The following is a 12,270-nucleotide window of genomic DNA, read 5'->3' as shown; positions in this document are numbered from 1 at the left end:
TGGGGAGCAGGTAAGATCACAAGAGGACATTAGTTAGACGGTGGCTCCCATTAATTGTATGGAGATCGGCTTTAAGTCATGATTATTGGTTTCTTGCCACACTACATGGGATCCTGATTTCGCCAAAGGGGATGGGTCGGTTAGATTGCAAAAGGATTGTCTCCCAGTGCGGTTCTCGATTTTGGCCTTGCACGATTTAATGGCCTCATCGTGCTCTCACTTAAGCACAATGTGGCCATTAAATCGCACCCAGAAACCTCTCCATTAGATTGTGCCCATCATCTTGATAAGCAAGAGGGGTAAAACTTTTCGAAGCTAGATGGGAATGTGGAGTTAAGGTTACAATCAGTTTAGCCATCCCATCCAATTGAAGTGGAAATCCTAACCCAGATGCTTCTGCCACTGTGCAGTAACTATGTTATAACGCTAATGGAGGTCCCCGAATCAGGACCAAACTCACATAAAACTCTGAGTGGAGGATTTTGGATTTGTATCGTAATAAATCTTGTTCGTTAATTTCGACCTATTGTCTATGCGTCCTTCTTACTGCGGATTCAACACTGGCAACACTGGGCCATCAACACCAGTTGCTATGCGCCCAGTCCACCTCGGGAGACCCCTCTATGACCTCCAAAATGCTGCACATAAGGAAACTTGGAGACATTTAACACTGGTACAGATGATTGAGGACAATATGTCAAACGCATGCAATATTTGTTTAAGACGAATGCGATTATCGATGATGAGAGAAAAACTGTGGTGTTGCTAATGGCCAACCAAAGTGTGATAAAAAGCCTGGTTCGGGCAGACCCCTGTATACCCGGTTGTTCGCCGACCTGGTGGCCTTAGTCGGGGAGCATTTCGACCTCGAACCGTCACTCATTTTATACCGCTTCAGGTTTCAGAGCTACTCATGCCCAAGCCAAGTTGGTGAGTGATTTCCTGGTCTGCCTCTGAAAACTGGCGGAGACATGCGAATTCAGAGCAATATTAAAGGAGATGCTCCGTGGCCGTTGAGTGTGTGTGGCACAGCTATGCAAAAGAAATTAATAACTGGGGCCCACTTGGACCTGCAATGCGTGGTGGAAATAGCTATCCCCAGAGAAAGCACCAAACAAGGGATCCAGGAACTCTAGGGAATGGCGGTACTCAATCTAGGTCTCCAAGGCAATCGCCAATCACGCTCGGCTAGAACTGAGGAAGCTGGACTTCGGCATTGGGACACCTACAGGAGGAACATGGACTGCTCTAACAGAGGCTGGGCGTGCTGCCAGGTTTTCTCTCCCGACCTTGAGGAACAGAAATATGAGCGCCGACCAACGAGGGCTGCAACAGGTCACAGGGACCAGAGGAATAGGAGGCACAGTGAGGATCTGTTCTCCCCCAGATCTACCAGGCATGACCGCCCCCCATCCTGATCTCTCTGCAAGTTAATGTACATCCCATCTGCATAGAGCCGAACCTGAGATGTCTGTAATCAGTTGGCGTACGTTCGACAGCATTCGGTTTGGCCTTCAATCGCCTATCCTGTTGGACACTAACACGCGGTTGGCCACTTATAGGGGGGAACCACTGGCATTGGCGGGCACTTCAACTGTTTTAGTCGAGTATGATCAGCAATCTGCAAGTCTTCCTCTGGTGGTGGTCCACGGGAGCGGTCCGAGCTTGCTGGGGTGTGACTGGTCATGTTACCTACGATTGGATTAGCAGCAGAAGTGCTGCATGCACCCACAAGGCCCTGAAGAGGTTCTGTCCAGATTTCCATCAGTCTTCCAGGATGGCTAGGGCACCATCAAGGGGGAAGTGGCCCGAATAAGTGTGGACCCAATAGCTACTTCCAAGCCCGACCTGTTTTGTACACTGTACGACCCAAGGTAGACCAAGAATTGGACCGGATGGAGAGATTGGGCATCATACGCCCGCTGCAGTTCTCCGACTGGGCGGCACTGGTCGTTCCGGTCATGAAGCCTTACGGATCAGTACGTTTAAGATGGTGGTCAAACACGTGTCTCAGCTGGACCATAATCCAGTCCTTCGGATTGAGGAACTTTATGTGAAGCTGAGCGAGGGTCGCACATTTACGAAACTTGACATGAGTAATGCTTCCCTCCAGTTGGCCCTAGCCCCCATGACCAGATGCTTTGTCACTGTAAACACGCACCGGGGACTATATGAATATACCCACCTGCCCTTTCCGGTTTCCTCCGTGTGCACAATCTTCCAGCACGTAACGGAGAATATATTGTAAGGCCTACCTCACGTGGCAGTCTATCTGGACGATGTCCTGGTCACGGGCTTGTCCAACCAGGAGCATCAGCCAAACCTGGCCAAGGTGCTACGGCGTTTTGAGGAGGCGGTCGTCCACTCCCGGCAGGAGAACATAGAACATACAGTGCAGAAGGAGGCCATTCGGCACATCGAGTCTGCACCCACCCACTTAAGCTCTCACTTCCACCCTATCCCCGTAACCCAATAACCCCTCCTACCCTTTTTGGACACTAAGGGCAATTTATCATGGCCAATCCACCTAACCTGCATGTCTTTGGACTGTGGGAGGAAACCGGAACACCCAGAGGAAACCCACGCAGACACGGGGAGAACGTGCAGAATCCTCACAGACAGTGACCCAGCGGGGAATCGAACCTGGGATCCTGGCGCTGTGCAGCCACAGTGCTATCCACTTATGCTACCATGCTGCACTTCTACATCATCAACGCCCCCGAGGTAACGTACCGCGGCTACTGCTTCGGCTATTGATTTGACCGCCTAGAGTTTCACATGGTAGAAGAAAAAGTACAGGCAATTCAGTAGGCCCCCGTACCAGGTGGCCCGACAGAACTTTGACGATTCCTAGGCCTGGAATTAATACGGCAGGTTCCTCCTGAACTTGGCCAACAGTTTAGACCCCTCCACCATCTGTTAAAGAAGGGGCATCGTTGGAATTGGACCTAGGAACAGCAGACGGCTTTTGCCCGGGTGAACAGCTTTCCTCAGCAAGACCCACTTTGACTCATCACAACCACTCCTCTTGACCTGTGTTAAGCCATCTTCCCCTGCCAGCCAGGACACCTACATCAGCGGCGACCGGTGAGGTAATTGCTGCCCTCCATTTTATGGACGTTACCGATCATGACGTCCGGCATTCGCGGGTGGACCCGGGTCCTCAACTATCATGCATCCTCCACATTGTGCAGAATGGGCTCAGCAACGGACTTTACTGCAGGACCTAAAGGCCTACACCAAAAAGGTGAAAAGGCCGAACAAAGGACGGAATACTCCTTTGGGGGACCCGCATGGTGGTCCCCGAAAGTGGGCGTGGTCTGCTCCTGATGGACCTCCACAATGGACACCTATGGGCGTCTAAGATGGAAATCTGAGCTCATAGCTATGTTTGGTGGCTCCGCATCGACGCAGACATCGAGCGGGTAGCCCAGCGCTGCGTCCGGTGTCAGGCCCACCAGAATTTGCCCACTCCACCCATGGGAATAGCCAGGTCATCCAAGGCTCCATATCAACTATGCGGGTCCCTTTCAGGGCGCAATATTCCTCCTCCACAAGCCACAAGCTTCCAGCTCCAAACAAAAGTAAAAATCAGAGACACAACCCAGCTCCACCCACACAATGACATCACTGCAGCTATTTGATAAATACCCATTTCTTAAAGGTAAACTCCCATGACATGCACTATAGGGATTCTATGAGCGCCGTCCACAGGCAGAACGAACAAAAGGCCCAGCTCACTAACCCTTGGATGTGGACGTTGCTCTGGACTTGGCAGGGGATGAGAGTTGTAACACCAATGGCGGTCCAGGGATCAGGACCATACGATTTTCCATGACCTACCTGGAATATGAACTGCCTCTTTAAGGGAGGGGGGTTTCCCCTTAACAGAGAGGGCCCCAACTCACATAGAAACCCTGGCCTGGGTTCAGGTCGTGGAAGGAGACCTTAGGGGAGTGGAGGAGTTTGGATTGTATTCAAATAAACCTCTTTTGTTAATTTCTACCTATCGTCTATGCGTCCTTCTTACCATCGATTCAACAAACTTGTTCCTTAACAGAACCGAGTAACTCAATGAAATCTGGGCAGCAAGCAGAGTTAGGAATTATGAATCAATTAATGGTTGAATTGTAGTGTGTAACATTTCAACTTATTCTCAACTAGGTTTAAAAAGGATTGTGGAGAGGAATGGCAGTGTGAGGTTTGTACATAAGTATGAGAAAAATGGAAGAAAGTAAAATTGGGCAAATTATAAAGGTATTTTAATATTCAGATTACCTGGACGCCTTCAGGACTGAGAAGCAAATCTCAGAGGACAGTCCAATCATGGCACACCTGCCCATGTCGCATAGAGCTCCAATAACCTGAATTCAACACTTCAAAGCCTCCAATATATACAGCCTTACCAAGCAGCGTAGGATAGGCTCCTCCTTGATCTCAGTGGGTCTTTTGCAGTGGAAGTTGATGGAGATATGGGTCGCACGGTCGTTGGGAAGCAGGGATCCCTTCATTGGCTGAATGCTGAACAGTAGGTTTGGGTCTGGCATATCGCGCTTTGTGGCTTGCATTTGGAATCTAATAGAAGAAAATTATTTCTGTCAGCATAAGTAAAACCATTGGCAGAAAACAACATGTGGGGAGTAGGGATCTTCAGTTTAGGGACGGGTGGCCGTTTGTGCTCCCTCTCCACTTTGCATTGGCTCTCAGAAGACTTGCTTCATCTTGTGTCCCTAAACACTTCATTAATTGCCCAGTTATTTACCCACCAGATGGGGTTCAGGGCTGTTCACTTTGCCAGTTACCCTATTATCAGAAAGAATTGTCCCAACAACAGACACATTTATATTAGTCAACAAAAACAGAAAATACTAGACAATCTCAGCAAGTCTGACAGCATCTGTGAAGAGAGAAAAGGGAGGTACCGCTTCTCATCCAGACTCACGTTAGCGCCCACCTCTCTCCAGAGATGCTGTAATACCTGCGAAGATTGTCCAGCATTTTCTGCTTTTGTTTCAGATTCCAGCATCTGCAGTAACTTGCCTTTACATATTATCAGAAAGTCTTAATCTAGTCATTGGCAGAGCTATCAGTAGCAGGTGGAGTTATTATTAGAATGCAGGACTGTTCTATTGGTAGGTAGACCTTTTCTAATATTGGGCAGGACTATTTTACTAGTAGGTGAAGTTAGAGTTCAGGGTTATCCAATTAACAGAGATAGTATCCCATTAGGCAGCAGAATCATCTTACTGGTAGGTACAGTGATCCTATTAGAATAAAGGATTTTCCATCAGCAGCTGCTCTAGTCCAATAAAGGTAGGATTGTTGGGGCATGAGTTGGGGCACCAAAACTAGCTCCAATACACTGATGGAGTGGTGAATTAGCTGGCATTCCTGCTCATTGCCTCGGGGAAATATACAAATGTGAGCCAGAATGTCATCCGTTCCGATGTCCCTCAGGGGTTCAATTACAAATTGGCATTTATTAACTGGGCTCAGGCACAAAGAATGGTCAATTGGGCATGTGTTAAGAAGACTGCCCATGGCTATGCCATGGAATTGTAACCCACCAGTATCAGTCTCTTCATGAGAGGAAAAATAACAAATAATTACCTGTATCCAATCTCATATTTGCCCTTATTCTTCAGGGTGATAGTCTGTTTCACGTGATCAATAACTTTGATGACACCAAAGTCAATCCCACCATCTGTACCTGTAATAGTCACACAAGGAAGAGATGTTACTGTTGTTTCAAAATAAGTGTCTTGGCAGTGCTGAAGTAGCATTGAGCTGAGGGAGCTAGAATGGTTTATTTAGCCTACCAAGAGCAATAGAGCTTTACAGCACAGAAAGAGGTCCTTTGCACATCGTGGCTGTGCTGGTCATCAAGCAACTATCTCTTTTAATCCCATTTTCCTGCACTTGGTCCATAGCTTTTTATACTATGGCATTTCAAGTGTTCTAAATGCTCCTTAAATGTTGTGACTATTCCGGCTTCTACCACCCTTTCAGGCAGAGAGTTCCGGATTCCCACCTTCTTCTTTGGTGATCACTCGTTAATGAGAATTGATTGTCCACCTAAGAAACTCTGTGTTACTGGTCGTGTGTTCTGTGGGTCTTTGCATGGCTGATGAGACTGATCCAAGAGCCATACCTTCAACCGCACACTTGGCAGGTGTTTCTGAGAGGTGAGATCAGTCCTTGGATGCTAGATCGCAGGTATTCCTTTCTCAGGCTCCTTTTCTGGGCTTCCTCTTGCCGACGGATGTCCTTGAAGAATTGTGCCCTTCAATTAGGATGTTCCTCCACGTAGGTCTCTTCAGAGCAAGGGACTCCCAGGCGGTGACGTCTATGTTCCATTTCTTGAGGTGAGCCTTCAGGATGTCTTTGAAGTACTTCCTTAGTCCTCCTCTTGCTCGGAAGCCTTCCTTGAGTTGGGCAAAGAAGATTTGCTTTGGCAATCGGGACTCTGACATCCTTAGCATATGGCCAGCCCAGCGCAGGTAATTTCGAAAGATCAGGGGTGGGATTCTCCGACCCCCCGCAGGGTCGGAGAATCGCCGGGCACTGGCGTGAATCCCCCCCCTGCCGGTTGGCGAATTCTCCGGCACTAAATATTCGGTAGGGGCGGGAATTGCACCACGCCAGTTGGCGGACCCCCCGCCCCCCCCCCCCCCCCCCCCCCCGGCGATTCTCAGGACCACAATAGGCCGAAATCCCACTGCTGGAATGCCTGTCCCGCCGGCGAAGATCACACCACCTCTCTTCCCGGGACTAGGCGGTGGCCTGGCCCGTGATCGGGGCCACAACAGAAGTAAGGCTCACTAGTCGATAGTTACCGGGGTTGTCTCTACTCCCCTTCTTGAACAAGGGGACAACATTTCCTATCCTCCAGTCTTCTGGCACTATTCCTGTAGACAAAGATGACTTAAAGATCAAAGCGAAAGGCTCAGCAATCTCCTCCCTAGCTTCCCAGAGAATTCTGGGATAAATTCCATCCGGCCCAGGGGACTTATCTATTTTCACACTTTCCAGAATTGCTGACACCTCCTCCTTATGAATCTCAAGCCCTTCTAGTATAGTAGCCTGAATCTCAGTATTCTCCTCACAGTCTTTTTCCTGTGTGAATACTGATGAAAAATATTCATTTAGCACCTCTCCTATGTCCTCGGACTCCAAGCACAACTTCCCACTATTGTCCTTGACAATATAGCAATCTATAGAAAGCTTTAGGGTTATCCTTGATCCTACCTGCCAAAGACTTCTCATGTCCCCTCCTGGCTCTTCTTAGCTCTCTCTTTAGGTCCTTCCTAGCTAACTTGTAACTCACGAGCGACCTAACTGTACCTTCACGTCTCATCTTTACATAAGTCTCCTTCTTCCTCTTGACAACTGTTTTGACTGCTTTAGTAAACCACAGTTCCCTTGCTCGACCATTTTCTCCCTGCCTGACAGGTACATACTTATCAAGGACACGCAGTAGCTGTTCCTTGAACAAACTCCACATTTCCATTGTGCCCATCCGCTGCAGTTTTCCTCTCCATCCGATGCATCCTAAGTCATGCCTCATCGTATCATAATTGCCTTTCCCCCAGATATAACTCTTGCCCTGCGGCATATACCTATCCCTTTCCATCACCAAAGTAAACGTAATTGAATTGTGGTCACTATAACCAAAGTGCTCACCTACCTCTAAATCTAACACCTGTCCTGGTTCATTACCCAGTACCAAATCCAATATGGCCTCGCCTCTCGTTGGCCTATCTACATACTGTGTCAGGAAACCCTCCTGCGCACATTGGACAAGAACGGACCCATCTAAAGTACTCGAACTATAGCGTTTCCAGTCAATATTTGGAAAGTTAAAGTCCCCCATAACAACTACCCTGTTGCTTTTGCTCCTATCCAGAGCGAATGGTGGCTTTGCTCATGCCATCAAGTTGTCTCCTGACCCGGAATGATCTATTACAAGAGGATCAGAAAGCTGGCAATTCAAGATGGAATCTAACATCATACTGTGGGCATACAGTCATCAAAGGAATAAGTTGTCTCATGTGCCAAAATGCACAGGAACTCTAAACTAAGCTAACCATGGTTTTGCAGCAGGGAAATTGTTTGACAAATTTTCTACAGATTTTTATAGATGTAACTAGCAGCATAGATGACGAAGAACCGGGCGATGTAGTGTACTTGGAATTCCAAAAACAAGCTGATAATGTGAATTCTTGCTACATTTATACGACACAAAAAATACTGAGCATGATTTAATGGAAACCTTTCTAAGTGTGTCAGCAAGTGCGAACAGCCGCAAGCTTCCCGAAGCTCAACCCGGCGAGGCTGTCACTAGTGTCAAACGTTAATTGGTCCACTTAACAAGGACCCACTGGCTTCACTCCACAAATGATTCGCCGGGTCCTCACCCGCCAGTTCCCTGCCAACAAGGGTGAGCCCCACTTAAACCGACTTGGCAGGGCAAATCCTGCACTGCGCTCAGCCATGCCACTTAAGAGAACAGCCCCGTGATTCGGAGATGCTGACCTGGCCAGATTGTTGGACTCGGTTGAGGCCAGAAGGGATCCCCTGTTCCCCCGAGGGGCTCGGCCATAGGGTAACCAGTGTCACCTGGGAGGAAGTAACAGCAGCCATCAGCTTGGGGAGCGTCACTAGGTCCACTGTTAGAAGATAAATGACATCCACAGGACCGCACAGGTGGGTTGGCACCGATCAGCTGGCACCGGTCCCACCCCCATCCCCCGTCCGATGATCATGTGCCAGGCACCAACCCCGCTCAGCAGCATACCGTGCCCCGACCCACCCATGTCCAGCAGTGTTGCACACTTCCTCCCCTCCCCACCCTCCCACTCGCCAATGAGCGAAGCGTGCGGCTCATGATGTCCTCTCTGTGTCCCCGCAGGAGACTTTGGACCACAACAGACCGAGAGGACCTAGACGGGCAGCAGAGTGCCAGACATCAGAGTCCTCACCCCCTATGAGGAACAGGCCCCAGAAGTCACAGGAGTGGCCGAGCACAGACAGGTCATCGACGGTGATGTTGGTGTACGGTGCTGAGGTCAAGATCTATCAGCCTCCACCCAGGTGACCTGTTACATGTGAGTTGTTAAGCCTTACAGAATTATTAATCCTTCCGATTGACCACATGTCAGGACATTACCAGTGCTGTAGACAACGGGGAGCCAATGGATGTGGTATATCTGGATTTCCAGAAAGCTTTTGACAAGGTGCCACACAAAAGGTTGCTGCATAAGATAAAGATGCATGGCGTTAAGGGTAAAGTAGTAGCATGGATAGAGGATTGGTTAATTAATAGAAAGCAAAGAGTGGGGATTAATGGGTGTTTCTCTGGTTGGCAATCAGTAGCTAGTGGTGTCCCTCAGGGATCAGTGTTGGCCCACAATTGTTCACAATTTACATAGATGATTTGGAGTTGGGGACCAAGTGAAATGTGTCCAGGTTTGCAGACGACACTAAGATGAGCAGTAAAGCAAAAAGTGTGGAGGATACTGGAAGTCTGTAGAGGGATTTGAATAGTTTAAGTGAATGGGCTCAGGTTTGGCAGATGGAATACAATGTTGACAAATGTGAGGTTATCCATTTTGGTAGGAATAACAGCAAATGGGATTATTATTTAAATGATAAAATATTAAAACATGCTGCTGTGCAGAGGGACTTGGGTGTCCTGGTGCATGAGTCGCAGAAAGTTGGTTTTCAGGTGCAACAGGTGATTAAGAAGGCAAATGTTTTGTCCTTCATTGCTAGAGGGATAGAATTTAAAACTATGGAGGTTATGCTGCAACTGTATACGGTGTTAGTGAGGCCACACCTGGAGTATTGTGTTCAGTTTTAGTCACCTTACCTGAAAAAGGATGTACTGGTGCTGGAAGGTGTGCAGAGGCGATTCACTAGGTTAATCCCAGAATTGAGGGGGTTGGATTACGAGGAGAGATTGAGTAGACTGGGACTGTACTCATTGGAATTTAGAAGGATGCGGGGGGGATCTTATAGAAACATATAAAATTATGAAGGGAATAGATAGGATAGATGCGGGCAGGTTGTTTCCACTGGCGGGTGAAAGCAGAACTAGGGGCCATCGCCTCAAAATAAGGGGAAGTAGATTTAGGACTGAGTTTAGGAGGAACCTCTTCACCCAAAGGGCTGTGAATCTATGGAATTCCCTACTCGGTGAAGCAGTTGAGGCTCCTTCATTAAATGTTTTCAAGATAAAGATAGATAGTTTCTTGAAGAATAAAGGGTTATGGTGTTCGGACCGGAGAGTGGAGCTGAGTCCAAAAAAGATCAGCCATGATCTCATTGAATGGCGGAGCAGGCTCGTAGGGCCAGGTGGCCCACACCTGGTCCCAGTTCTTATGTCCTCATGTCCATTATCCCGCAGGACCTCCATCCGACAGTGCTGGTCCATCCGGTGAAGTTACCCCCTGCCTCTCAAGAGAACCACTTGGAGGGGAAGAAGACCACCATTTTTGCATCTTTCATGACGTTCCAAAGTTGCTTTATAACCACTATTGAAATGCTGGAAATATGATTTGTCTAACTGGTGCAGCTGATATAACATACAACACAAATACATCAGTCAGCCTCGGTTTCCTGTGCAGTGGCAGAATCCTTTCTTCTGCTTAAATTTTCTACCAGAAGGTAGGTCTGACCTATAATCTCCACCACGGGTAAGGCAAGTCCCAAATCCACTCCAGCCGCAACAGGGAATTGACACCATGCCATCAAGCCAACTGCCCCGTCCCCACCAAGTAGTGCGAGTTGCTGTAGCAACATCCACTTTCACGTGTTTGTGACAGCTTGGACCTATGGACAGTGATGTAAAGACTCCAAATTCTTTCCACCACATGGTTGGCCAGGAATCTCTTCTGCTGTTACCATCTGCTATTGGTGTGTGTTGGGAAGATTTATAAATTGATATCAGTTTGGCTGCATTATGAACAGCCTTTGTGTTCAAGTCCTGCAGTGGCTCTGAAACACAGAGCTTCTGGTTCAGAGGTAGGGGCACAATCCACTGCATCACAGCTCTTGTGACTTTACTTGGTTCTAAAGTTGCAGTAAATCTGTATTCCACATGCTATTAGTCAGTTCTGTCTCTGGGATGATTATCTGAAATTTATTTTATTTGGTGGCGACATCATTTGATATGGGGAACTCGTGTAAATAGAATTGTCATGGTTAATATGATTGAGAACATTTTGTGTTAAAATATACGTCTGAGACTTTGATTGAAACAGAAATAGAGAACACACCAACAGGCCTGTCAGTATCTGTGGAGGGAACAGGTAAGTCAATGTTTCAAATTAACTGGTCAGCTCTGACTTAACGTCCACATACAAAATGCAGTTTGTCATCCCTGAACTGCTTCACTGGCTGAGTGTTTCTGGCATTTTCCATTTTTGTTCCCGATGTTCTGCATCTGTGCGTTATTTTTGGTTTTTTATTTATATTAACTGAGGCATCCTTTTGAAGGGAGAGAAACTAATATACAATCCCATTTGTTGTCATGTGTAAGAATAATCTAATCGGAATGCAGAAAAATTCAAGGACAGGAAATACAACAAGTTATCCTTTGGCATGAAGATCTACCATGTGAATATTTTGAAATTTGTTTGCTTAACTTGTCCTGGAGTTCAAATGTAGGGAACAAAGGGAACAATGCTGTGAAGGATTGAATAGTGTTGGGTCCTTGATGAGGAACAAACTTACCTTTTGGAAAGCTGATGTCCAGGGCCACATCATAAGCTTCTGCAAGGATCAGAATGTTTTCAGTCTGAACAATGCCAAGAATATTATCAGCATCGTGGACCTAAACAGACAGTAAAAACATGGTGCTAGGTCAATACGAACACACATTGGGTATTCAGCAATTTGAATCAAACAGGATAAATGGAGTTATGATTCAGATCAACCATAATCTAATTGAATGACTTGGTCTCACTCCTATACCAATGCAGAATTCTATTATGACAAACCGTTTCAGAGCTTCCTCGTTATCTGCATTTTAAATTATTTTTTACACATTTCTTTCGGCCAATTTTTTTTTTCATTTACAGGATGTTGGCCTCGCTGGTTAGGCCAGCATTTATTGCCCATCCCTAGTTGTCCTTCAGAAGGTGGTGGTGAGTTGCCTTCTTGAACTGCTGCAGTCCTTGAGGTGGAGGTACATGTACTGTGCTGTTAGGGATGGAGTTCCAGGATTTTGCCCCAGCGACAGTGAAGGAATGGTGATATATTTCCAAG

At 47.3% G+C, this 12,270-nt stretch overlaps 1 protein-coding gene across 1 annotated transcript in view; it reads right to left on the bottom strand.

Annotated features, from left to right (window-relative positions):
* The window catches only part of hydin (HYDIN axonemal central pair apparatus protein), a 1,604,351-nt gene that overhangs the window by 431,389 nt on the left and 1,160,692 nt on the right, over positions 1-12,270 (bottom strand). Inside the window, exons 55-57 of the mRNA XM_072518656.1 lie at positions 11,737-11,836; positions 5,611-5,710; positions 4,407-4,575 (exon numbers count right to left, since the gene is read on the bottom strand). Of these exons, the coding sequence (XP_072374757.1) occupies positions 4,407-4,575; positions 5,611-5,710; positions 11,737-11,836 (369 nt within the window). The remainder of the gene's footprint in view (positions 1-4,406; positions 4,576-5,610; positions 5,711-11,736; positions 11,837-12,270) is intronic.

Source organism: Scyliorhinus torazame, chromosome 10 (genome assembly GCF_047496885.1).
Source record: "Scyliorhinus torazame isolate Kashiwa2021f chromosome 10, sScyTor2.1, whole genome shotgun sequence".
NCBI classification, from domain to species: domain Eukaryota; kingdom Metazoa; phylum Chordata; class Chondrichthyes; order Carcharhiniformes; family Scyliorhinidae; genus Scyliorhinus; species Scyliorhinus torazame.
This window is presented reverse-complemented; position numbering and strand designations above follow the sequence as displayed.